Genomic DNA, 24,256 nt, shown 5'->3' on the forward strand with positions numbered 1-24,256 from the left:
AGGAAAGCCGTCTCTGCTTATTATTCGGCCAAATTGAGGAAACCTATCAGTAGATTGGTTGACCCTTGGCGTAGATTCTGGCACCAAGACGAGCATCTGCCTCGGCATCAGCTTCAGCCTCTCTCTTGTAGATTGGCTGACCCTTGGCGTAGATTCTGGCACCCAAGCGGGCATCAGCATCAGCATCCGCTTCAGCCTCTCTCTTGTAGATTGGCTGGCCCTTGGCGTAGATTCTGGCACCAAGACGAGCATCTGCCTCGGCATCAGCTTCAGCGTCAGCTTCGGCCTCTCTCTTGTAGATTGGCTGGCCCTTGGCGTAGATTCTGGCACCAAGACGAGCATCTGCCTCGGCATCAGCTTCAGCGTCAGCTTCGGCCTCTCTCTTGTAGATTGGCTGGCCCTTGGCGTAGATTCTGGCACCCAAGCGGGCATCAGCATCAGCTTCAGCATCAGCTTCAGCCTCTCTCTTGTAGATTGGCTGGCCCTTGGCGTAGATTCTGGCACCCAAGCGGGCATCAGCTTCAGCATCAGCTTCAGCCTCTCTCTTGTAGATTGGCTGACCCTTGGCATAGATTCTGGCACCCAAGCGGGCGTCAGCATCAGCTTCAGCCTCTCTCTTTGCCAGAGAGACATCGATCGGAGCAGCCAGAGAGAGTGGAATCAACGAAAAAGCAGCAATAGTTGCAGTTGCAAAGGAGGCGGAGATCTTCATAGTAATTAGCAAATCGGAAGTTGATATGAGATGATCAATTGAGACTGAGAAGGCAACAACAGTGAATCAGAGAGGATTTGAAGAGCCTTTATAGCGAAGTAGGTCTCGGGCAGGGCCACCTCGCCTGCACGCTGAGTTTCAGAATAAAGACGCAAGCGACATGTCATTTGTCGTATTTCATGCAATAGCAAATAATATATTTGCAAAATCGATTGTGTTCGACGAAAGTACCCCAATGTTCTGTGGGGTGGTTCCTTTGAAGTCCCAATCAGGAAGTCCGGATGCCGTTTGACATAAATGCATCATTGCGCCAATTTGGTTCCAAAAAAGAGCTCAAAGGGTTTCAGGTACTCAGTTCATGTATTCATTTTTGATGTACTCTGGTTTTCCATTGGATATCAGCAATGAAGCTGCAAAATGAACAGTCCTTCCTGTACTACCGCAGATGTAGTGCCAGAACACGCAAAAGCTGCCCTCATTAAGTCAGCAAAGCCGGACGACGGACATAATCATGGTATGCAACTTGCAAAAAATATATGCTTGCGAGCACAATAGAGTTGACATGTTCAAATCGAGAGACTTAATTGCGAATCAGTGATCTAATCTGAGACATTGCGTTTCAAGGGACATCTGGGGTAGACATAAACAGTGCGGCACACATCACGAACCCCACAGTTGTTGCCTATATCAGCCAGTTTGATTTCCGATTCTTCAGGAAATCACAATCAGTGCAGGAGTCTCAAACACCCCGCATTACATGATAGGCAATGGTCTGCTTCTGAAGATAGCCTTTTGACGAATCACGTCCAAAACTTGGATGGGAGTCTCTTCTGTCGAAGACTCCGACAGAATCCTCATGAGTCCCAGCGGAGGATCTATTTTTTCAATGGTTCCGACCAATCTTTGGGATGACCCGATATATAGGGTCGCTCTCTTACCGTCTATATCCAGTTTTCCAAACTTCACAGCCGTATGAGATCCCGAAGACCCCAGTTCATCGGCTGTGTTGATGCCAAGACTGCTCTCATCTTGCACATACATCTCTGATTCGGTCTCTGTTAACTTATCGGGAATCCGCTGCGGTAAATTTAAATCACCTTGGATCTCAAGTATCATCAATCCAGAGCTCGTAGAAATCACAGGTCCACCTTCCACCAAGTCTCCAAACGGAATGGATTCTGTAACCTCGTCATATTCTATGCTTCTGGAAGGCATTTTTTTTGCTCAAACTCACGCGAGTACAGGCCCGACTCAATGGTCCGTGACATACAACACGTACTATTGTAATATGTCGACGTGTAGCGGAATAGACGCGTAGTGTGCAGTCCAATTTTACGCTCTCGCGGTAAGGCTGGGTTTCAAAGGTGTGCGGAGACACTATGGATATCTGGTCTTTTTGCTGGCCAATCTCCCTCGTTTCACTCCAATAACGCATAAACGCATAAATGGGCTGGGTTCCGTTCAGGCAGGGAGGCAAGAAATTCGATGCTGATAAGTTCGAGAAGGAACTTAAAGGCCTCTCCGGTAAAATCACAGCAAACGATAAGAAGCTGATTAAGCTCAGGAGAGACAGAGAGACATATATGCGAGCGGTTATTTTGTATCCGCTCTCGGTATATTTTGCGTTTTTGGCCTATATATTCTACTTGAGAAGTGATTGGACCGATTTGAGTTGGTACGAATGGTTGGCAGTGGTCTTGCTCCCTGTTGGCTTCGGACATCTTCGCAAGTTGATTGGCATGTGGTATGATCGTACTTCGAGGATTGTGACTGGGAACCTGGAAAAACTGAGGGAAGAGCATGAAGAAAAAATCCAGGAGCTTAAGGAGCAATCTCGGTTCGACCGTACTGCTGAACTGTTGAAAAGGTTTGGGACAGGAGAGGACATTGCTGAAATGGAAAGGGAGAAAGAAGAGATCCTGAAGACCAGAGAGGAATATTTCAGACTTCTTGAGCAAGGTGAGTCTCAGAAAAGTGCAATAGCCAAAATCGGAGGACAAAGTGGTGGGTCCAACTCGGTTTACGATGCTTTCGTGAACATGATGATAGGACCTGATGAGACCAGTGCCGAACAGAGATACGCCTTAATCTGCCAAAAATGCCACAGACATAACGGGCTCGCCCCTCCGGGAACATTCCCACATCTGGTATCTTATGAGTGTCCTGGTTGTGGTACCATGAATGGCGCAGTGTCATCTCCAAAGAGCGACCTGGTGTCTACTCCGTCAGAGATCTCAGAAGAGGACAGAGAAAGAGAGGATGAGATATAGTGCTCCGAGTGAGCATATGAGTTAGTGATTGGAAGTTTTTTTTGATATCGTTTGTTTTGAATGAGAATGGCTGGCAGTTGTTATAATGAAATTTACTGCAGTGTGCTGATTTATGGTTGACGTGCTACATGTATTGCATTGACCTCACGGATTCACGGTTTTATACCTTCACAATATTATGAAACTTAAACCAGAGACATAATGGCGTTGATGACATCACCACTGTGCTCTCTCAAGGCCTTAGCGGCCTTGGACTTGGAGCAGTGGGCCTGATCAACGACAATGTCGACATCCTCGGCAACCAAACCGGTTAGGTCAACCTCTCCATCGTCCTCATCGTCATGGGAGTGGTCGTGACCGGCATGGTCGTGGTTGTGCTCACGCTCCAAAGCGGAGGCTTGTAAGTCGGCGGTGATAGAGTCGGCGTCCTTTGGAGCTCCACCGGCAGCGGCAGCAGCGGCCTCGGCAGCAGCAGCTTCCTCGTATCTCTTGGCCAAGTCCTCGACCTTAGCCTCACCAAAGACGACGTAAGATCCGGCTGGACTCTTGTAGACAGAAGGGTTCTCAATGGCAACAATCTCACCTCTTCTTCTGAAGGTGACTCTGCTGATACCTGGAACCTCTTTGAGGCCGAGCTTGGAGATGAGGGCTCTGGCCTTCTTCTCGTCCTTGGAAATAACGGAGACTTCGGATCCCTCTGGGATTTGCTCATCTGAGACTTCGACAATCTTATCTTCGGCAGACATTTCTGGTAATATCAATTAAACTAGCTTGATGATTGGGAAAAGGAGCACCTAGCTGTTCTCAAGCGGACGAATTTTTCAGTTTCCCAAGGCTCGACGTTTTGTTCTGTTATGCACACGACTTTCCGGGTAACGCCCTCAGCCACGTGACCAAAGAAGGCATCGCTTGTTTCCAAGATAGGGTCCACTGCAAAGAGCAGATCGCTGTCTTTAGTAACCAGAACCCGTCAACTGTGCGTTTCTTCCGTCAGTCGAGATGCGTTCCCGTCGTAAAAGTAATGTAGCTGTAAAACACCCTTTAGCTCTGACTCGGCCGATCTCCGCTCCAACTTTGCCCCCGGACAGGGTCCGGAAGTTCGGACCGAATGTCGATCGGCCCGGAACATTTACCGGAGTTAGGCCCGAAAGAGAGGCTTCGCTAGGCTGTTGTTCCATCCGTATTGTTTATACCTTCTTCAACGGTTTTTCTAGTTTTCTAGCACTTGCTGATATAGTTGTGAAATTGAATTTCTCAACGCACTGGAATTAGCTTCTGCTACCCTAAAAAGCATCCTCAGTAGGTTTTGCCTCCGTTGAATCCCGACTGTTGTTGTGTGTCGCTATCAGGGTCCCGGTTGCAAGCATGAGTTCGAGTTCTAGCTCGCCTGTCGAAAGTGAGGTAGTTGGTGCAGATAGAAGTAAGGAAGTTTTTATTGATTCTGGTGATAATGGTGAATTTAAAACCTCTGGTTCCGACTCTGATAGAGCCGTTCCAACTGGTAAGTCACCAGCCGAGTATACGTGGAAAGACTCTGTTCAGATGTTCGCGTACAAGCACAACATTCCAGGGTCAGGAACTCCACGAAAGATTTTAGAACAGAGAATGAATGAAAAAAGACACATAATGGTCAATTTGGAATTGGCTGCTGACATGTTAGATGAACACGGCAACCCAGCTACGGTCTATCCAAGGAACAAGATCAGAACCACAAAGTATACCCCACTGACATTCCTCCCCAAGAACATCGTGTTTCAGTTCACCAATATTGCCAACTCCTATTTCCTGCTTATTGTCATTCTGGGAGCTTTCCAGATTTTTGGAGTGCCGAATCCCGTTCTGTCAGCTGTGCCCTTGATTGTGATTGTATGTCTTACTGCGATCAGAGATGCTTTTGAAGATTATAGAAGAGGGGAATCAGACATGGAGCTCAACAACTCGCGAGTTCACCTGCTAGTTGGTTTGAATAACCCCAATGTGAGAAAAGATTATGTTGGTCCCTGGAGACGGTTCAAGAAGGCATGCAGCCGAACCACTCGAAGAACATTCAAAGGTATAAAGTCCATCTTCAAAAAGGACAAATCTAATTCCAAACACCACGATGATTCAGAGTTGCAAAAGACAGTCACTAGAGGCTCTCTGATGTCTTCGGAGCTAGTCAGGCCATCAACTGAATACAGACTCTCTGTGGATTACAGGCCGTCAACCGATACTCGTCGTTCTCGTGTGTCGAGAGGACCCAGGTCTTCGGCATTTGTTGCAAATACGGTGTCAAATCCTAACATTGTTCCCGACATGGCTGCCACCAAGTTTGAAAACAAGTTCTGGAAGGATGTTTGCGTGGGAGACGTGATCAGAGTAAGGAACAATGAGGAGATTCCTGCTGATGCCGTGATTCTTGCCACGAGTAACGCAGAATCTGACTGTTATGTTGAGACCAAGAACTTGGATGGTGAGACCAATCTGAAGCACAAGAAGGCGCTTCATTGTGGTCAGGGCCTGAGATACGCTAGCGATTTTCAAAGAGTTCAAATGGCTATCGAGACAGAGCCCCCAAATGCTAACTTGTACAAATTTAGAGCAGTTGTCCATTTCAATTCGTTCAATGGAATTGGTTCTGAAGGTGTTCCGGATTCGGAGGCCATTAATATTGACAATATCCTGCTGAGAGGTTCTAGTCTGAGAAACACCAAATGGGCCCTGTGTCTCGTTCTGTTCACAGGAAGCGAGACCAAGGTGATGCTAAACTCAGGTATCACTCCAAACAAGAAATCGAGATTGTCAAGCGAGTTGAACTTCTCGGTCGTGATCAATTTCACCATTCTGTTCATTATGTGTTTTGCATCTGGCCTGGTGAATGGTCTCTACTACGACGATAAGCATAAATCTCGACTGTTTTTCGAGTTTTCTGCGTACGCCAAAACGGCAGCTGGCAACGGTACTGTTGCCTTCTTCGTTGCTCTCATTATATACCAATCGCTGGTGCCCATCTCATTGTACATTTCCATCGAGATCATCAAGACCATCCAGGCGTTCTTCATATTTTCGGATGTCAAGATGTATTACGATAAGCTGGATTTTCCATGCATTCCCAAATCATGGAACATATCCGATGACCTCGGACAGATCGAGTATATCTTCAGTGATAAGACTGGAACGTTGACTCAAAATGTCATGGAGTTCAAGAAATGTACCATTGCTGGAAAGTCGTATGGTCTGGCATACACAGAGGCCCAACAAGGCATGCAGAAGCGTGCTGGAATCGACGTTGCTGCAGAAGGTGAACGGATGAGACTTCTCATGGCCGAAGACCGTGAGGGAATGCTGAAGGAGTTGGAGTCTTTCGACAACGACCAGCTTGATGAAACCAAGCTCGCGTTCATCTCCAAGGATTATGTTGTGGATGTCAAATATGGTGATGCTGCACGAAAGAAGGCCAACGAGGACTTCATGTCTGCTTTGGCATTGTGTCACACTGTTATAACTGAGGCTGATGAGGACGGAAAGCTAGATTTCAAGGCCGAATCTCCGGATGAGGCTGCCTTGGTTGCGGTTGCCAAGGATCTAGGCATTGTATTTAGAGAGAGAACCAGGGCTGGTGCCGTTTTGCAGAAGTACAACGGGGATAAGGTTCTTTGGAAAGTGCTAGAAATAGTCCCTTTCAACTCTACAAGGAAAAGAATGAGTGTTCTTTTCGAGGTTCCCGAGAACGAGAGAGGTCCCAAGGGTGAGAAGATTATGCTGATCTCCAAGGGTGCTGATAACGTTATTTACGAGAGACTTTCGGACGACTCAGATCAGAGTGTTGGCGAAAGAACAGCTGTTGACCTTGAAGAGTATGCCAAAGAAGGTCTCAGAACCCTTTGCATTGCGAGGAAGTACATTGACGAGGATGTCTTCAGGGAATGGCAAGCTAGATATAAGGAAGCCAGCAACTCTGTCGCCGAAGACAGAGAAGAGAAGCTGGATATCATTGGTGATGAGATCGAGTCGGACCTATTTTTGCTTGGTGGTACTGCCATCGAAGATAGATTACAAGATGGTGTTCCAAGCTCGATTGCCATCATCAGAAGAGCAGGTATCAAACTGTGGGTATTGACTGGTGACAAGATTGAGACTGCTATCAACATTGGATTTTCCTGTAATTTGCTGGACAACTCCATGAACCTTTTGGTTATTCGCCCTGATTCGGACGACCCTAATCCTGATCAGATATCCGCTCTCATCAAGGAGCATTTGTCCAAGAATTTTGGTTTGAACGGGACGAAAGAGGAGCTTGAAGCGCAAAAGAATGACCATTCGCCTGCTAGTGGTGACTTTGCCGTTATCATTGATGGTTCAGCCCTAATGGCTGTCTTCGATTCGGACGGCTCTCTCCAGAGTGATTTCTTATTGCTCTGCAAGCAGTGCAAATCTGTACTGTGTTGTCGTGTTTCGCCAGCCCAGAAGGCCTCTGTGGTCAAACTGGTCAAGAACACTCTGGGAGTGATGACCCTTGCGATTGGTGATGGTGCCAACGATGTTGCCATGATCCAGGCGGCCAATGTGGGTGTGGGCATTGCTGGTGAAGAGGGAAGACAGGCTGTGATGTCTGCAGATTATGCCATAGCTCAGTTCCGATTCCTTACTCGTTTGGTGTTGGTCCATGGCCGTTGGTCATACAAGAGACTTGCCGAAATGATCCCATGTTTCTTTTACAAGAACGTTACGTTCTCGGTTACGTTGATGTGGTACGGTATCTACTGTAACTTTGACGGAACCTACCTCTTTGAATTCACCTATCTGATGTTCTATAACCTGGCCTTCACTTCGTTGCCAGTGATCTTCCTTGCATTTTTGGACCAGGATGTCTCGGACACTGTCTCTCTGCTTGTTCCTGAGCTTTACAGAAGCGGCATTTTGAGATTGGAATGGTCTCAGTACAAGTTTGTGTATTATGTGATTGACGGGCTGTACCAGTCTGTGATCTCGTTCTACTTCCCATACTTGCTCTTCCGCCATGGTGGGTTCCACCATCAGAACGGTATGCCGATCGACCACAGATTTTGGATGGGTGTTTACTCGACTGTGATATCCGTGACCTCGTGTAATGCCTACGTTCTTATGCAACAAAAGAGATGGGACTGGCTCTCGGTGTTGATCGTGTGCCTCTCCACGTTGTTTGTGTTCTTTTGGACTGGTGTTTGGTCCTCAAGTACTGGATCGCAGGAGTTTTACAAAGTTGCTTCGCAGGTGTTTGGAGCCGTTAGTTTCTGGGCCTGCTTTTTCTGTGGTGTTTTGGTGTGTCTATTGCCAAGATTCGTCATTGATAACCTTCTGAGACTGTATAGACCCAGGGACATCGACATCATCCGCGAAAGAGTTGCAATGGGTGACTTCAAAGATTACCCTGAAGGTTATGACCCTACAGATTCTGCTGATGTCGCAGCCCACAGAAAGCTGATGCAGGCCAAAACATCTTCCAACAACGATATAGAAGCCATGATCTCTGGTGACCAATCGGAAGAAAAGCCTCGGCCCAGAAGACTCACTTTAAGAGGTGTTTTTGGTATGGAGTCCAAGAAAACTCCAGAAGAGTCATTGCAGCCACCAGACTCTGTTCACGCAAGATTGGACCGTATAAGGACTTCCATGTCCACAGAGAGAGGTTCCATTCCTGGGTCCAACTACTCCCAGAGAATCAGGGCCACTCATGACCTTCCAGGCCTAACCAATGCCGAAAGTCTCGTGACTGCTCGTTCAAGGCGGTCTGCTAAAGCATGATTAGCATACTTGTTTGCGATGTACAATTTTAGTTATTATTCATTTTTCACTATCTCAGTAGTCGTCTGGCTTATCTGTCTGACGCATCCTCTTTTGGTAAATGCACACCATTCATTATCGCGCTCCAAATCTTTTGAAATGCGCGTACGTGAGTTTGAGACTACAACATAGAGTACAAATGGCTTTGTCCCAGTCTGAAAATGCAGAACTGAAGAAGACGGGCATTCCGGAAAAGTCCTCGACTACAACTCTTCGATTGGTCACCTTTAATGTTAACGGTGTGAAGACCATCAAGAACTACTCACCATGGAACGAGATGAAAGACTACAATCAGATGCTGAACCACATGAATGCAGATATTATAACATTTCAAGAGCTGAAGTTGCAGCCCAGTGATGTTGATCATAGTTTGGCATTTTTGGATAATTACAGATCGTTCATTTCGGTTCCCAAGACAAAGAAAGGTTACAGTGGGGTTGGGGTTTTTGTGCGATCACCCACAGAGGATGATGACCCGAGAACGCAGAGACTATTAAACGTGATCCGAGCAGAAGAGGGAATTTCTGGTGAACTAAACATTCCTGGTTTGAAAGGGGCTTTAACCTACAGAGAAGCTGGTCTTTCAGACGATCCTGCCATTGAAGGTCTGTCAATTGGAGGGTATCCTGAGTCCACATTGCCGTCACGAGAATTTGGCCTACAAATCGACAGTGAGGGAAGAAGCGTAATATTAGAATTTGACAACAATCTGGTGGTGATCAGTGTGTATTGTCCTGCAAATTCTGGGGCTACTGAGGATGGAGAGCTGTTCCGGATTTCGTTTCTGCGATGCCTTTTCGAAAGAGCAAGGAACCTTAAGGCTTTGGGCAAAAATGTTGTGATCATGGGGGATATTAATATTTCAAGGGATGTGATTGACAATGACGAGTTTATGAGACAAGGCGTGAGGAACGGAATACTGAGAATACCAGCCATCAGTGATGATGATGGTTCAAAGTTCGAGAAATTGAATCCTGAAGAGGTGGAAGATTTCAAGACTTCTACCGATGCACGTGCCACACTGGACGAAGTGTTAGTTGAGGATACTGAAACAAAAAGGAAGATTCTTTACGATGTGGTTAGAAAGCTCAATGGGAGAAAGATGAAGATGTATACTTGCTGGAACACATTGAAGAATCTGAGACCCCAAAACATGGGTTCGAGAATTGACCTGATCCTGGCTACCTCTGGAATTCATAAGGCTGCAATTTCTGCTGGAATCTGGCCACATATAATGGGGAGTGATCATTGCCCAGTATATGCTGATTTTGAGATCAAGAACTTCGAGCCTGGTGTTAAAGACGAGGTGGTGAAACCGCAGCCACACAAATTCGAGGCAAGATACTCTTTCAAGGTGAACCAGGAAAGGACCATTGCGTCTTTTTTCAGCGCAAAAGTCTCTACCGAATCCTCGAGTGAAAGCTCAACGTCTTCCCCCAACCATGAGGTTCAGGAAATTCCGATTAGCCTAAAGGAGCAGACAAACAATCTTCCAAAAAGGAGACTGGCTCCCCCACCAAACAGAGGAAAGAAGACTAAGATAGAAGCAAGTAGCGGCCAGAGGTCTATACAAAGTTTTTTTGGCAGAAAATGATCATCAAGGACTGGAGGGCCAATTCTGTGAACCCGCTTACATACCCAGTTTGATACGGTGATATATCTAGTTTCATTGTGACATGTTTATAATCATAGTGTTTGAGCCTATTGCCCTATCTGAAAGTTTGCTGTCCTAATGCTCACATCTTATTGTTTGGACAATGATCTGGTGAGCTGGGACGTCTCATACAGTTTCCTCGTTTCCTGGGACTTTTGACTCGACTGGCTGTCCTTCAAATGACCACGGTCATCCAACTCCACTGTTCCAGCTGTCTCAAACAACGAGACCTCGCCAAGCAACAAGCCAAGGGTATCCATAACCTGCTGGGGGTCCGAGAGGTAGGCCTTTGCACACGTTGGTTTGTTAGCGGGACCGACAGAGATGGTATACACTCCATATGTTCCGAAGGCATTGGATGGTCTTGCGTCGGTGACCCATTGCTGCTCGATCCCATTCATAGCATTGAACATGTCTTCGTCGGTGAGATCGTCTCCCATGCACATCATGAAATCAGGAAGCTCGCTTACGGTTCTCATTTCACCAGACGTGGGATTTGTGTGAAGGATCAGTCTCTTGACAATCTCGCCCTTATTGACGAACTTGGGACGCACCTCAATATTGGCCTTGCCCACCATCACCTCCACATCGTACTTCTTTGCAACTGTCTCGTCAAGTTGTTGTTTGCACTTCGAGGCCTGGTACTCACCAAACTCTGGATCGGCCTTACGATGGTGCCAGGTCAAGGCAACCTTCTTGCGCTCGATAAAAGATCCGGGGGTGCGTTCTGTGTACTGCTGGAACACCTCAGCAACTTCCTTTTGCCATGACATGTCAAAACTTTCAGCAAGGTTGATCCACTTTTGGGCTCCCACAACTTTCATGAAGCAGCCGTGTTCTGCGGAAAGCCCAACGTTCGGATTGTTGGACGCAATCCACTTTTCCAGAAACTGCTGGTCTCTTCCACTGATGATCCAAAGCTCGTTCTTGGGGTCACTGGTAATCTTCTGGAGTAATGACTGGAGTCTGGCTGAGGGAATGGCTGCACTTGGTTCTTTGACGATCGGAGTGAGGGTTCCGTCGTAATCGAATAGAAACAGTCTTCTGTGAGCAGCATTGTAATTGTTCAAGACCAAAGGCTTGTTCAGATACGGAGTACCCTTGACATTCTGGGTGTTTTTCAAGGTTCCCAGCAAATGAAGTATGAACTTCGAGGTCCAGTCCTGAATCGTGTTATTGGTCACCTGGGCGTACAACTTCTGTTCCAAGCTGGCCTTGGTCGAACTGGGCATCAGCAAACACTCGTTGATTGCATTGGCAACACCAACCGAATCCCATGGATTGACCTGGATTGCGTCGCCCAGAACAGTCACTGTTCCGCTGAACTCGGACAAAATCAGAGGAGAGTTTGTCTTCTTCTGGCACACCACGTACTCCAATGCCGTGGTGTTCATGCCATCTCTAACACAGGTGATAAGCCCCAGATCGGCAACCCTCAGCAGAGCAAGATACTCGTCTTTGGCAACTCTCATCTCGTAGTGCTGAACAGGGATGAAATCCAGAGTGCCGTACTTGCCGTTAATGTTGGCGATAAGCTCGCTCACCTGCTTCTCCAGCTTGGCCGAATGGTAGAAACTGGGGAACGAAACCTGAATCATCACCACCTTCTTCCTCCACTCCGGATACATCGAAAGGAACATCTCAAACGCCTGCAGCTTTTGAACAACACCGCGGACCGTGTCCAATCTATCTCTACCTATGATGATCTTCCTGTTCAGATTCAGCTCCTTGATGGCGAGAACCTTCTCCTCGACACTGGAAGTAAAAGCGTCGTTTTCTATCTTGGCCGTGTCTATTCCGAGTGGCTCTACAATGACGCCGACGTGAAATCCGCGGGAGGTGATCGAAGTGGGTGAGACCTCGCACCCGAGCAGTCTGGCGCAGCAGCTGATGAAGTGTCTTGAGAACGAATAAGCCTGGAATCCGATCTGGTTGGCACTCAGCATACCGTTGAGAATCAGCGTCCGTTTGGAGAGACATCTGAAGTACTCGGAGCTTGGAAACGGAACGTGGAGAAACAGTCCCACTTTGGCATCAGGAATCTCCATTCTGATGATCTGGGGCAGCAGCAATAAATAATAGTCGTGGATCCAGATAATATCACCAGGCTTGTAAATCTCCTTTATCTTAGCCGCATATGCCTCATTGAACTTCACGTAGTCGTGCCACCACTCGGTCTCCTCTCTTCCGTCAGAGGGTTTGTTCTGCATGTAATGGAGAATAGGCCAGATCACGTTCTCGGCGTATTTCCTCCATCTGGTTTGGTCTTTCCGCAATAGCCATACCGGGTGGATGTTCTCGGTGTTGCTTGCCTTTCTGAGCTTCTGGGTGACATCCACCTTGGCTTCTTCACTCAGGTACAACGGGTCCGACTCCAGGAGCTGGGATGTGGGAATTGCTCTCGGATGAACCTCGTCATACGCATACAATTCGCCAGTCCACGCTACCAAATGGGTCTCCCATTGCGTGTGTTGGGATAAAAAGTAGTTGGAAGCGTAAAGCGCGGAGTTGCCCCTGACGTGCTTCACATTCTAGGGAGAGTGGTTAGTATGGCCGGAAGCTATAGAAGCTAAGGAAACTAGGGTAACATTGCTTCCTGAAATCTCCGAAATTTTGACTTACCCAACTGCCATCCTCCGTCTTATAAATCTGGTCAGGCAAGGTCGTCATCGCATTGATGATTCTGCCCGATAGATTCAGTCCCTTTCCTGCTGACGGTTGGACCACATCATGTGATGACGGAAACGCAAATGCCTCTTCGTCCACCTGGTTATTGGGCATTCTATTGAACCAGCTGTAACTAAAAGTCGATAGTCCGTGAACAGTAATTCAAAATCTGTTTTAATAGCAGAAGCTTTCCTGGTGTATCGGGAAAGAAGGATGTGTCGTTTAACAGCCTCGGTGAAACTGTCAGGCCCACAGTGTGTGGGGCTCGAGTTTGCTATCGGGTTAGCGTTTGCACGACCTTGTGGGATTCTTCTAGAAGCAATTGATACTGAATTTGGTTTGAATTAGAAGGTGGCTAAATATGAGTAGGTGGTTTTCGGCGATTGGAGATGACTGTGAATTGATGGCCATGTCGAATTTGTTGTGAATCTGCGGAGTGTACTGCTTATCCAACAGCACCAAAGAAATGAGCAGGTGTGGGCCCTGTGGGTGAACTATGTGGACATTTTGCCCTTAACCAGACGAAACAGGCGGTATTACTGTCAATTCGTCGCCTTCCACCAATGTAATTTGCTTTAGAGACTCGTTTTGCAGAATTTCTAGGAAGGTACTCTTCTCCTGATCTATTTGCAAGGAAACGTATTCCAGATTGACGGCAATCCCACAGGAGTTGTAGATGTACTCCGCGAACTTTTCTCCGTATTTGTGACTCAATGCCACCAGCACATTATCCAGACTCACAGAAGTCTCTTGAAACTCCAAGGTCGTCTCCTCTTCGCCTTGTGTGAAATCCTTGGCTGGTCCAAAGAAAAGTGCCGTTATCTTCGTCATTTGACCAGTGAGGTAAGGCTTTTAGCTAGGTAATCACCAAACCGTCAGATAGTCCTAATCAATGCGGAAAAAGGCTCAGAAATCAGCACAATGGCATATATAAATCCAGCCAGAGCTAGAACCGATTATTATAGATTCGCGTTCGAATATGGTAGATCAAGCCAGGCCAGGAATCATCCTTTGCTAAACTTCGAGAATCTGAGACTCTGCTCATCAACTGCCCCCAGCTGATTGAGCGTAATCTGAGCCGCACGACCTTAAAGAGCTCCGATAAATCGCCCGCATATTTCATGCAAACCGTTATATTCATATATAGTACTAATGATATTCGGATTGTTAACACTGGCGATCTCCCATTGGTGATCTCAGATTGAAATCTCCCAGCCAATCTCAGATTGAAATCTCCCAGCCAATCTCATCAACCTGCTTTCAGTCTATTTCTGTCTCGGAGAATGGCCTCCTTTCTCGTACATTTTCACCAATTCCTGAAGCCTCATTCTCTCGGTACGCTCTGCGTTAAGATCACTCTCATACTTCTCGTTGATCTTGGTGACCAGTTTTTTGAACTCAGCCTTGAGGATAGACACACTCACATTGCTCTTATTTGGAGAATTGGGCGAATCAAAGTTTGGCAACGTGGGAGTCGTCGGTCCTTGTTGCGGAGAAAGTGCCTTGGCATTGAAGGTGCCCAGGGAATCAACTCTCAAAAGGTTGACCTCCTTCGTCAGCTGCAAAAGCTCAGACTTCTTCGACATCAACTGCGATTCCACCTCATTCAGCTTGAGCTCCATGTTCAATACCTGGTTGGCCTGCTGAGTGAGATCCGAGTTGGACTTCACCAGCAAGTTCTGTGCTCCCTGCAAATTCTTTCTCAGAGTCGAGATCGTCTGGTGATATTGTGCTCTTTCATCCTCGAACTGTCTCCCAAGATACTTCTGCGAAAAGTTGAGGTCCTTGACAGCCGTACGAAGTTTCAGCAGCTCCTCACTGTCGCTGTATGCGTTCCTGACAGATTTCAACCTCCTTGGTGCCTGATCGGATGAAGGCGAAAATTGCAAATCGGACCTCATGATTTCGTCAACACAGTTGGTGGCCCAGTTGATCTTCCCTGATAATGACCCAAGAATCTCCGGATCTGGTTGCGATAATTCAATGTTCTTCTGGATGGAAAGCGACATCACCAACGACAAGAGGTCTTCGAGGGCCCGGTTGGTCTCTTGGGTGTCCCAGTTTCCTGCACTGACTGAGCTCCTTGATGTGGTATGCGATTCTGCATTGTCGAATCTGATTGTGCCGCGAACAGTCTCTGTAGTCCCGTCAAACAACGGATCACTCAGTTGTCCCATAGAGGTAGATAGCAGATTGTGATTAGTCAATCGCTCGTTCACCTCGTTCAACGATCTGTAAAGTTCGGTATGGTCTAGATCTTCTGCACATGATATCAATCCCTCTATTCTGAGTTTCTCCTGCTTCAATTTCAACAGTTCATGAGGAGAAAGCAGTTCCGCGCCGTTCCTCTGTAGAATGCTGTGTACATCTGCAATCGCCCTCTCTATAATTACCCTCAGCTTGATATAGCTCAGTGAGTCAGAATTCTGTTTCAAATCCTGAGCAAGGTCCTCAGAGAATTTAACCCCAGTGTAACTGCCTCTCATAGAACCATCTAGTATTCGGCGCAGTCTTTCATCCAACACCTGTGACAACATCATCTTCACATCTCCAGAAGACGACAAGTAATCCTCCTTATACTCTTCAGCACCCTCGATTAACGATTGTGACTTGAGCTTGTGCATTTCGCTCAACGCTGTTCTGAGCTCAACCGCATCTATGCCCTGTAATCCGTTGATGTCCCTTGTGCTTAGTATTGATGAGCCAAGAAGGGTGGCACATTCTGGTCCACTCATAGGAAAAAAAATATAGCAAGAGCGCCAATATTAGCAATTTCAGCAAACTTAGAAAAAAATACTAGGACTTCCCAGGGTTTTGACTCTTTTGGTGACGTAGTATTGATGATTGAAAAACAAGAGCGAAGTCGCGTCTTGATCTGGATCGCGAAAAAACCCCGATCACGTGATATATCGTAGATAGCAAGTTCAGCCGGAACTTTTCAAGATAATCAATTGCTACTTCAGCCGTACGATGACAAACTATACGCTACGAATTCAAATAGGAGCAACCACGTGAATGGGTGTTTTTTGAAATTTGACATCTATCATTTGACAAAGATAGAGAGAGCACATGCTCTTCCTCTCTAACGCTCTTTCAACATCTTGTTTCTCTTCTCTCTCCTTCTCAATCTCTCCACTTTTTTGGCGTGCATCTTGGTAGCAAGTTTCTCGTATCTCTCTTTCTCCTCCTTTGCTTCTCTTCGCCTTTTGATCTCCTCAGCGTGTGCTTTTCTCTCCGACTCCTTCTCCTCCTTCATCTCCTTGAGCTTGGCCTTAAATGCCTCCTCCTTGAGCCTTAGTTCCTGCTTCTTCTTCCAGTTGTTCTTGACACCAAGACTCTTGACCCTGAAAGCCTTCTTCTGTAATTTCCAGTCCTTTCCTGCACTGAAGTTAGTGGTCTGCGATCCGTGAGCTCATTGCACATGCGTGCGACTTACCGCTGACTCTGTTGCCCATGGACACATCTTTGGGAGCAAGAGGGTTTATCGTTGGATCTAATTCAGACATCCTTGGTTAAAAGTATGAACTTTGTTAAAAACAATGGGACTATTGTTAACCTGAACTCGGTGCTTGCTGATAGTGCAGAGAAAATTTAAATTAATTTCCCTTAAAAAAATCGGCTCTTCGCCTGACCCCCACACGACCTCTGACGCGAGCCGCCGCAACATACGTCATAGGTTCAATGCAATACCGGCCCGAATAAAAGGAGGCTAGAACCTCGTCCTGGGCATTTAGTTCGGTGTTTCTCTGAGGTTGTTAGTGCTTGTCTTATTGTCAAAAAATAGACCTCAGGCGAGTTGAAATGTGTGGAAGGTACGCTATGGCTGTGGTGAGTATCTGTGATTAGTCAATCACTCTTTGGGCTGAGTAGCAACCGCATTGCTTCAAAATGCTCGTGGAAGCAGCAGCTTCTGAGGGCGAAAGTGTGCAAAACGTTGACTTTTGTGATGCTAACTCTATTCTAGGATCCCAATGATCTTCCTCAGTATTTTGGCGAGCAAAATCTGGCGGTTGACGAGATGCATGACTCCGAAATGGCGCAACCCAGGTTCAACATTGGACCAGCACAGTATGCTCCAGTGTATTACTCGCATAGCAATTGCCAGAGACGGAACGATTCTCCAGACAATAAATTTGTTGAAGATGAGGCTGATGGCGATGCTTCTACGCGGGTGATTCGTTATATGAAATGGGGCATGATTCCGTTCTGGACCAAGCGAATCAGTGATTATTCGCCGTTCAAAACATTCAACGCAAAGGCGGAGTCGATAAAGGACGGTCATCGTGTTTGGAAGATGGTACGGTCACGAACACGCTGTGTGGTACCTATGCTGGGGTATTACGAGTGGTTGAACAAGAAGAGCGAGACATCCAAGGCGATCACCAAGATTCCCTATTTCATAAAGCGCAAAGACTCAAAACTCATGTTCCTGGCTGGATTATGGGACAAGTCCATTTTCTCAGACGAGGAAACCACCCACGTCATATATAGTTTTTCCATTGTAACGGGACCGGCTCCCCAACAATTGGAGTGGCTTCATCATCGAATGCCAAGGGTTTTGGAACCGGGGACCAAGGAGTTTGATCTGTGGCTAGACCCAAAGCATGACTGGGACGATAAGTTGATGTCGTGTTTACAGCCATACGATAAGGACGATTTGGAGTGGTTTGAAGTCTCCAGAGACGTAGGCAATGTGAGGAACGAAGGAGAGCACCTCATCCAAAGAGCGCCCAAGAGACCAACCGATCGGCCCATAAAGAAGGGTTCAATTATGAATTGGGTGAAGGTGAAAACAAAAGAGCACCATATATCCGAAGAACCTAGTGAAGAAGAGGCCTGTGATAGCTCAATCCTATCAGCTGGTCCAGAGTCTCCAAGTCATAGGTTTCTCCACACACCGCGAGAATCGGCAACTCCATTGACTCCATCCCCACAAAAACGAACCATCTCGGAGCTGCTATCGGGATCTCACGATAAGGTCAAGGTGAAAGACGAAAAAAAGCCAAAGACCGAAGTTTGAAGAGTAGTTCAGATTGGCCGAACAGTTTTGTTTCTACTTGTTTGTGGGCACCGCGCGTTTTTGTTTGTGAATATATGTGTATCAACATGAGGCTGACTGAGAAGCTGGACTCTCTGTGAGGGTGCAGTTGAGCTGAGTGAGTATAGGTATCTGGTATGAGATTAGGGTGACTGATAATTCCAGGGAGATTGCTGAGGAAGGCTTGCTATTTGTTTAGGTTGTTTTAAATTGTTTTTAGAATCAGAAAATATCATAAATTTCGACTTTACCCATGGTATCATCACTCTATTCAGTAATGCAGGATTTCCAAGAAATTTGAGAAAAGTGAAAAATCACGTGAAGCTGAACCAAGCAAAGTTTTACTTCCGTTCTTTCCAAGACTGAGTTTTCAAAAGATAATAATAAGAGAAAATTTTGAACAAATAACATTCTCCCACACCATAATTGTCTTGATATTAAATAGTCAGCACCAATTGGGCTCGTTATTTACTCCATTCTCTATGTAAAGTGCCGAGCCGGGTTAGGCCAAATTGGATAACTCACTACCGATCATGACGTCTACAGGGTTTCCAAATACCTAAACCGTCACCCGCTTGAACCACTCACTCAATACTTCCTTACTTCTCAACTTCAATGATACTTAGCAGAATTATTGGAAGGACTATATTACGGGCACCGAGGGTGATAATGCCAACAGTGCGGCCTTATTCAGCCCCGGGAAGCCCATTGGATCCCTCGAAGGAACCCACTCTCAACTACTTCCAAAACCGAGCACCTCCTCCCCAGATGGACCCGCAATTGGCCCATTATTACAAGAAACCAGCCAGAGAACACAAGAATAGGTTTGTTCTAGTGGGATTGCTTGTTGGAAGCGTATATCTGGCTTATGAGCTGTTCTGGCCGAAGCACACGTTTCCATCTCCGGTTGCCAAAACGCTAAGACTGGCGTTGTGGGCTGAAAGTGACAAGGAAAATCACAACTATGCGAAAGCAGCGGGTCTGTATATCCAAGCGTTGGAAGAAATGGAAGAATTTGAAATGGACAAATGTTCTGATGAGTACACAGGTGTTGAGCTCAAGCTCATGGAGATGTACCAGAAGACCTCAGATACCGCGAGATGCGTTGCTGTTTTGAACCAAATAGCAGATCGCTATTTTGATAGGATATATGGGTTCGTGAAAGATAGCGCGGATGAAGACGAAGAGCTCATCAGACACTACATGGAGAAAGATCTAAGAGTGGTGTTTCTGCTAGGAGAGACTTGTCGTCCAGACGTGGCATTGGAGATTCTTTTGAAGCACCTTATTCTAGCTGAGATGCTGGTAACGAGATTCCCACCTCTGTTTGAGGTGATGAGACCCCAGATGGACAAGGAGATGCACTGGATCACGGAGCCGTTTCATGTGTACGATAAGTCGGACTCCATAAAAGCGTACAACGATAAGCCCTCCATCTTAATTCAGAATAGTGGAATCTCCTATTCGGGTAAAATGGACTCTGCCAAATCTGTTCTATTCACCGAGCCCTGGATGCCGTTTCGTGATACCTTCTTCATGTGTCGCCTGCAATACGAGAGACTGTGTATCTTGACCAATGACTACGACAAATACTTTACATCTGCGGTGAAGACGATCGAATGGATGGCACTATCGCGCACTATGGATACGCAGATCTTGATTGCCCAATTGAACCTGGCTGCCGGACTTTTCACTTGGTCGTTATTGCTGAAGCAGAAGGCCGAGGTCATTGCTACCAAAAGCTCCGAACTGTCTGAAACAGTAGAGAGTTTGTCCCAGAAACAACAGGAGGTTTCCGAATCTCTGATCCATGACATTTTGAAGTACGGTGGTTTGGACGAGATTATCCAGGCCGAGGCCAAATTACAGCTGGGAAATATTGCATTGGCCAGAGGACAGCTTGGCAGTGCAGAGAAACTGTTGAAGGAGGCAAAATCTCAGGCCGTAAGGCTCAAGATGGAGTCGACATTGCACCATATTGGACTTGCCTTTGAGGCCTTGAGAGCAAGTAAAGAGGACGAGGCTGGTTCGAGCGAGAAGATCAAGACAATCGAGCCAAGTGAGCCAATCACGTCCAAAGATATACAGGAATGAAGCAAATGATTCACACAGCCTTACCAGTACATTCAGAATGGTTATTAAGGTCTAAGGAATGGGCTAAACCATATCACAGGGTATAGTTCAAATGGGTACCGGCTGGTGGTGGCTGGGACGAGCATCTAATTGCTGACCCCTCATTGACATCAAAATATTCCCAAATGATCCCATAAAAACTTCATATCTGACACTCGTGGCTTTTTGTACATAATAACGAAATCAAAAATTACCCAACAGTTTGCCCAAAAACTCGTAACAGCCTCCGTAACCCCAGTTAGCCTAGCGTCGTGCGGCGTCGGCACCGGCCGCTTATATCAGACAGACACTTCGCAGACTGTTTCCCGGGTGTTAAATAAGGAAGAAGATCAAGATGATGATCTCGATAAGGGCAATAACAAGAACGCACAGCAACTTTAAAATATGCTTGCTTCGACAATTTAGCAGTCAGATTCAGACTGTCCCGCTGGAATTCGACAAATACGAGCCTCCACTTCGCGATCCATCGGCACCACCAATAGTCTTTCTTCACGGGCTATATGGGCATAAGACAAACAACAGAACCGCATCCAGGAAATTGGCTAAGATATTGGGAAATGACGTCTATTGCTTGGATTTGAGAAACCACGGCATATCGCCTCATACAAAGAGACACGATTACCCAGCCATGGCTGCTGATGTGGAACGGTTCTGCGAGGAACATGGGTTGGAGAAGGCCATCATGATGGGTCACTCGATGGGTGCCAAATGCGCAATGGCAGTTGCTTTAAGAAGGCCTGATCTCACCTCAATGCTTATATCTATTGATAATGTTCCCTGTCGAAACGACAGGGCAGAGCGCGAGTTCATGGATTTCAGTGAGTATGCCCAGATACTGGATTATATCACCACCAGAACCACACCGTTTGCCTTTACAACTATAAAGCAGGCAGATGATGAGCTTGCAAAATATGAGAGCAATGCTTTGGTGAGGAAGTTTTTACTGTCTAATATCATCAGAGATCAACATGTTCTGCAGACTCACCCCAACGATCCTCATGCCCTGGTACTAAAGTCCAAGATCCCTCTGGATACCATCTACGACCATATGGTGGATATCAGGGGCTGGCCGTTTTCGGATGACGATACTTTTGAGAAGAGATCTCTTTTTATCAAGGCAGACCATTCGCCATTTGTTTCTGAGGAAGAAATTCCCATGATCAAGCAACACTTCCCGAACTATGATTTCGTCTCCATGAACTCCGGTCATTGGGTGGTGACCGAAAAGCCTGATGAGTTTGTGCATGTGGTCTCGACGTGGATCAAGGAAGGAATTGATAAATAGTCAAATTAGACTCATAGCTAGCCATTTACAGCAAGAATTGAGCAAAATATTCGAAATTGGTTGAATTGGCCATAACTAGTGGCACCCATTAGATTTTCGCTTAATGAGGCTCGGTTGCTCATCTCATCTCCAGCCCGAATTTTTCAACCCGTCTGATAAGGCATGGCTACCCACGGGGGACCTGTTAACATTGACGAAACTCAACTCACACGCAATGAATAAGAATAAATTATGTCAAATATGTCTTGAAGAAGTGTCCAAGTATGTCTGTCCTAAATGTGGCACGAAATAGTGAGTGTTGATGCAGATAATATGAGTCTCATACTCGACAATGCAAGCTACTAACCCCAATAGCTGTTCCTTGAAATGCTTCAAATCAGAAACTCACAAGCAGAAGGACGAAGAAAAACAAGTCTCTGATACTTTTGGTGCCTCTGAAACTACGGAGACTAACCAGCTTGTTTCCGAAATTACCATGGATAAAGATTTGTGCGCGATACTGGAAGATCCCCAGATGAAGTCTCTGCTGAAGGAGCCTTCGCTTCAGTTCCATCTACTGACCCTGTTTGAAATTTTGAGTGATACCAGATTAACGGGAGAAATTACGAGAGAAGGAAGACTGGATATAGCCAATAAGAAATTGGCAGGATTACGAAAAAACGGAGTGGAGCAAAATGAGTTGATTGAGGAGTTTTGTGAGAGAGTATTGACACTGGCTCAACAGCAGTAGGGTATGTTGGCGCTTACAGTTCATACGTGTATATTAGTCCATTGCATTATGATTATTATAATAATTGTTTACTCATTAATCGTTATTCGTTAGTTTCAATTTGGCACTCTCTGAGAATCGATAGAGGAGTCCAAATCATACACCTCTTCCTCATAGTCAAACTCTTCTCCATTGACTCGTGCTACATGTCTCCAGATGGAGTCATCAGAGGCAGTGATTTCATCATCCTGCGACTGGACAGAAGCAGCTTGATTTTCTGGAGCATGGCTTGCAGTCGAAGAGCCCTCTTGAGAAGAAATAGCAACAGCTTTGGGAGCATATACAAACACGTCCGTGCCATGTCTGTTGACTCTGCTCTGTTCACCTCCAGAATCATCGGAAATGCCCACAAATCTGTTGCTTAAGGCAGAACTAGACCTCAGGAGCATTTTATCTGTGTAGCTCAAAATCTTGGTCACCGTTGTTTCTAGTGCGCTAGTAACACTGTTCTTCGCATTAAACACCGTATTGAAAACGCCAATGCTTGCGGCCTTACGCTCAATGGATTTGTTTTTCGAATTCGGACTGAGAATATCAGTGGCTCCCTGATAAGGGTCGCTACTGGAGCTCTGCTGTTCCTGAAATGTGTACTGAGAAATATGGCCATTTTCCCCATCCATCGCTTCATCCTCCTCGTAGAAGGGTCTACCCAGAACGCCTTCTTTGTGTCTCATACGCTCAAACTGATTAACACGGTTGATCCATTCCCATGTCAGAAAGTTTGCAATCACGTAACAGGTGAGATCGAAAACCTCACTGAGTTCGGAGACCCACATGTTGGAGACGTCAGCGATGAAGAAGGCAATGGATAGATTGATACTCAACAGCAAGCACAACGTAAGGAGAACCAGCTCCTTTTTGAAAATCAACCTCCTTCTGGAAGCACAGTACACTATCACCAGACACGAATACATCACTGATTGGGAGATCCTCAGCAGGTAGGTGAATGCTGGCAGAATGGCTATGTCGTCATAATCAACGACAGACTCACCGGAAGAATAGATATCGCTCGAAGACGACAAGAATGTAGATAGTCCCCATAGGATCTGCGATATAACAGAGAGACAGACTCCGACCGCAAAAATCACTCTCTTCTCCTTTCTCCTGGGAAAGAGCCTGGTGATGATCTGTGCCTGTGAAATTTGGAGCAACGCCAGATCCACAAGATATAGTCCGTTTATGGCATTCGATGATAACAAACTTTGGACCAATCGATTCGCAGAAAACCGACCCTTACGGTTTTGCTTCTTAAGCTGAACCATTGAATGGATATACATCACCAGCATCTGCCCCGCAGATAGCAGGGTGGACAGTTTCAGCAGATAAGAAGGTCTCTGGCTCCTCAAATACTGCTTTGTAAACATAGTTACCGCAATAAAACAAACAATCACCGTAGCAGTACTCACTGTGTATATTATTGGGTATCCCGAAGATTTGAAGGTGTTTGAACCAGATTGAACATCCAGGTATAGGTTCCAAGAGTAACTGCTTATTGGCAAAATTTGCGCGCCATATTTCATGAAGACTTGGTTATTGGATGTACAGACTGGCTCCTCATTATAACAATGTCCGCGATAGTAAGCCTTGACTGAGTCTTGCAGCTTTACAGATACACCTTGTGCAAGCACCAAGAGCCCCTCGTTGAGCTTACTTAGCGAGCAACTGGGATAATCCACACTGGACACCTCTGGATATCGCCAGAGAACGTTTCGACTGTGCAAATCCTCCTGCATCCAAGAAAACTGAAGGCGCACTTGCAAATAAAACCCAGCAAGATGTCGTAGTCGCTCCATTCAGCAAGTCTACCCTTGTTACGTCACAACGGTCTTTATCACTCTGTCTGCCATCTGAAACACGGGTCATTAGACCCACCCTCAGACAAGAGCGCGGTGACGTTTGGCGAATAAGAGACTGATGTTTAGAGCC

The 24,256-nt window shown here is 46.3% G+C and overlaps 15 protein-coding genes across 15 annotated transcripts; 7 read left to right on the plus strand and 8 right to left on the minus strand.

The window, feature by feature from the left end:
• Positions 1–46: 46 nt before the first annotated feature.
• KUCA_T00004947001 (uncharacterized protein) lies at positions 47–712 on the minus strand (the record flags this gene model as incomplete). Its single annotated transcript, XM_022606082.1, has 1 exon — positions 47–712. The coding sequence occupies one exon, from the start codon at positions 710–712 to the stop codon at positions 47–49; it is 666 nt and encodes a 221-aa protein (XP_022460950.1).
• Positions 713–1,465: 753 nt separating this feature from the next.
• Positions 1,466–1,927, minus strand: KUCA_T00004948001 (uncharacterized protein; the record flags this gene model as incomplete). Its single annotated transcript, XM_022606083.1, has 1 exon — positions 1,466–1,927. The coding sequence occupies one exon, from the start codon at positions 1,925–1,927 to the stop codon at positions 1,466–1,468; it is 462 nt and encodes a 153-aa protein (XP_022460951.1).
• A 230-nt stretch (positions 1,928–2,157) lies between these two features.
• KUCA_T00004949001 (uncharacterized protein) lies at positions 2,158–2,982 on the plus strand (the record flags this gene model as incomplete). The annotated part of the gene is made up of 1 exon (XM_022606084.1): positions 2,158–2,982. The coding sequence occupies one exon, from the start codon at positions 2,158–2,160 to the stop codon at positions 2,980–2,982; it is 825 nt and encodes a 274-aa protein (XP_022460952.1).
• Positions 2,983–3,167: 185 nt separating this feature from the next.
• KUCA_T00004950001 (uncharacterized protein) lies at positions 3,168–3,728 on the minus strand (the record flags this gene model as incomplete). The annotated part of the gene is made up of 1 exon (XM_022606086.1): positions 3,168–3,728. The coding sequence occupies one exon, from the start codon at positions 3,726–3,728 to the stop codon at positions 3,168–3,170; it is 561 nt and encodes a 186-aa protein (XP_022460953.1).
• Positions 3,729–4,347: 619 nt separating this feature from the next.
• On the plus strand, positions 4,348–8,745 carry KUCA_T00004951001 (uncharacterized protein; the record flags this gene model as incomplete). Its single annotated transcript, XM_022606087.1, has 1 exon — positions 4,348–8,745. One exon carries the CDS (start codon positions 4,348–4,350, stop codon positions 8,743–8,745), a length of 4,398 nt encoding a protein of 1,465 aa, XP_022460954.1.
• Positions 8,746–8,923: 178 nt separating this feature from the next.
• KUCA_T00004952001 (uncharacterized protein) lies at positions 8,924–10,378 on the plus strand (the record flags this gene model as incomplete). Its single annotated transcript, XM_022606088.1, has 1 exon — positions 8,924–10,378. The coding sequence occupies one exon, from the start codon at positions 8,924–8,926 to the stop codon at positions 10,376–10,378; it is 1,455 nt and encodes a 484-aa protein (XP_022460955.1).
• A 149-nt stretch (positions 10,379–10,527) lies between these two features.
• On the minus strand, positions 10,528–13,219 carry KUCA_T00004953001 (uncharacterized protein; the record flags this gene model as incomplete). The annotated part of the gene is made up of 2 exons (XM_022606089.1): positions 10,528–12,969; positions 13,061–13,219. 2 exons carry the CDS (start codon positions 13,217–13,219, stop codon positions 10,528–10,530), a joined length of 2,601 nt encoding a protein of 866 aa, XP_022460956.1.
• Positions 13,220–13,618: 399 nt separating this feature from the next.
• On the minus strand, positions 13,619–13,936 carry KUCA_T00004954001 (uncharacterized protein; the record flags this gene model as incomplete). The annotated part of the gene is made up of 1 exon (XM_022606090.1): positions 13,619–13,936. The coding sequence occupies one exon, from the start codon at positions 13,934–13,936 to the stop codon at positions 13,619–13,621; it is 318 nt and encodes a 105-aa protein (XP_022460957.1).
• A 434-nt stretch (positions 13,937–14,370) lies between these two features.
• KUCA_T00004955001 (uncharacterized protein) lies at positions 14,371–15,840 on the minus strand (the record flags this gene model as incomplete). Its single annotated transcript, XM_022606091.1, has 1 exon — positions 14,371–15,840. The coding sequence occupies one exon, from the start codon at positions 15,838–15,840 to the stop codon at positions 14,371–14,373; it is 1,470 nt and encodes a 489-aa protein (XP_022460958.1).
• A 347-nt stretch (positions 15,841–16,187) lies between these two features.
• KUCA_T00004956001 (uncharacterized protein) lies at positions 16,188–16,611 on the minus strand (the record flags this gene model as incomplete). Its single annotated transcript, XM_022606092.1, has 2 exons — positions 16,188–16,483; positions 16,542–16,611. The coding sequence occupies 2 exons, from the start codon at positions 16,609–16,611 to the stop codon at positions 16,188–16,190; spliced, it is 366 nt and encodes a 121-aa protein (XP_022460959.1).
• Positions 16,612–16,906: 295 nt separating this feature from the next.
• On the plus strand, positions 16,907–18,125 carry KUCA_T00004957001 (uncharacterized protein; the record flags this gene model as incomplete). Its single annotated transcript, XM_022606093.1, has 2 exons — positions 16,907–16,933; positions 17,070–18,125. 2 exons carry the CDS (start codon positions 16,907–16,909, stop codon positions 18,123–18,125), a joined length of 1,083 nt encoding a protein of 360 aa, XP_022460960.1.
• Positions 18,126–18,758: 633 nt separating this feature from the next.
• Positions 18,759–20,237, plus strand: KUCA_T00004958001 (uncharacterized protein; the record flags this gene model as incomplete). The annotated part of the gene is made up of 1 exon (XM_022606094.1): positions 18,759–20,237. The coding sequence occupies one exon, from the start codon at positions 18,759–18,761 to the stop codon at positions 20,235–20,237; it is 1,479 nt and encodes a 492-aa protein (XP_022460961.1).
• A 373-nt stretch (positions 20,238–20,610) lies between these two features.
• KUCA_T00004959001 (uncharacterized protein) lies at positions 20,611–21,561 on the plus strand (the record flags this gene model as incomplete). The annotated part of the gene is made up of 1 exon (XM_022606095.1): positions 20,611–21,561. The coding sequence occupies one exon, from the start codon at positions 20,611–20,613 to the stop codon at positions 21,559–21,561; it is 951 nt and encodes a 316-aa protein (XP_022460962.1).
• Positions 21,562–21,892: 331 nt separating this feature from the next.
• KUCA_T00004960001 (uncharacterized protein) lies at positions 21,893–22,291 on the plus strand (the record flags this gene model as incomplete). Its single annotated transcript, XM_022606097.1, has 1 exon — positions 21,893–22,291. The coding sequence occupies one exon, from the start codon at positions 21,893–21,895 to the stop codon at positions 22,289–22,291; it is 399 nt and encodes a 132-aa protein (XP_022460963.1).
• A 95-nt stretch (positions 22,292–22,386) lies between these two features.
• KUCA_T00004961001 (uncharacterized protein) lies at positions 22,387–24,063 on the minus strand (the record flags this gene model as incomplete). The annotated part of the gene is made up of 1 exon (XM_022606098.1): positions 22,387–24,063. The coding sequence occupies one exon, from the start codon at positions 24,061–24,063 to the stop codon at positions 22,387–22,389; it is 1,677 nt and encodes a 558-aa protein (XP_022460964.1).
• Positions 24,064–24,256: the final 193 nt, after the last annotated feature.

This window comes from Kuraishia capsulata, genomic scaffold (assembly GCF_000576695.1).
Source record: "Kuraishia capsulata CBS 1993 genomic scaffold, Kuraishia_capsulata_scaffold_6, whole genome shotgun sequence".
Classification (NCBI taxonomy): Eukaryota; Fungi; Ascomycota; class Pichiomycetes; order Pichiales; family Pichiaceae; genus Kuraishia; species Kuraishia capsulata.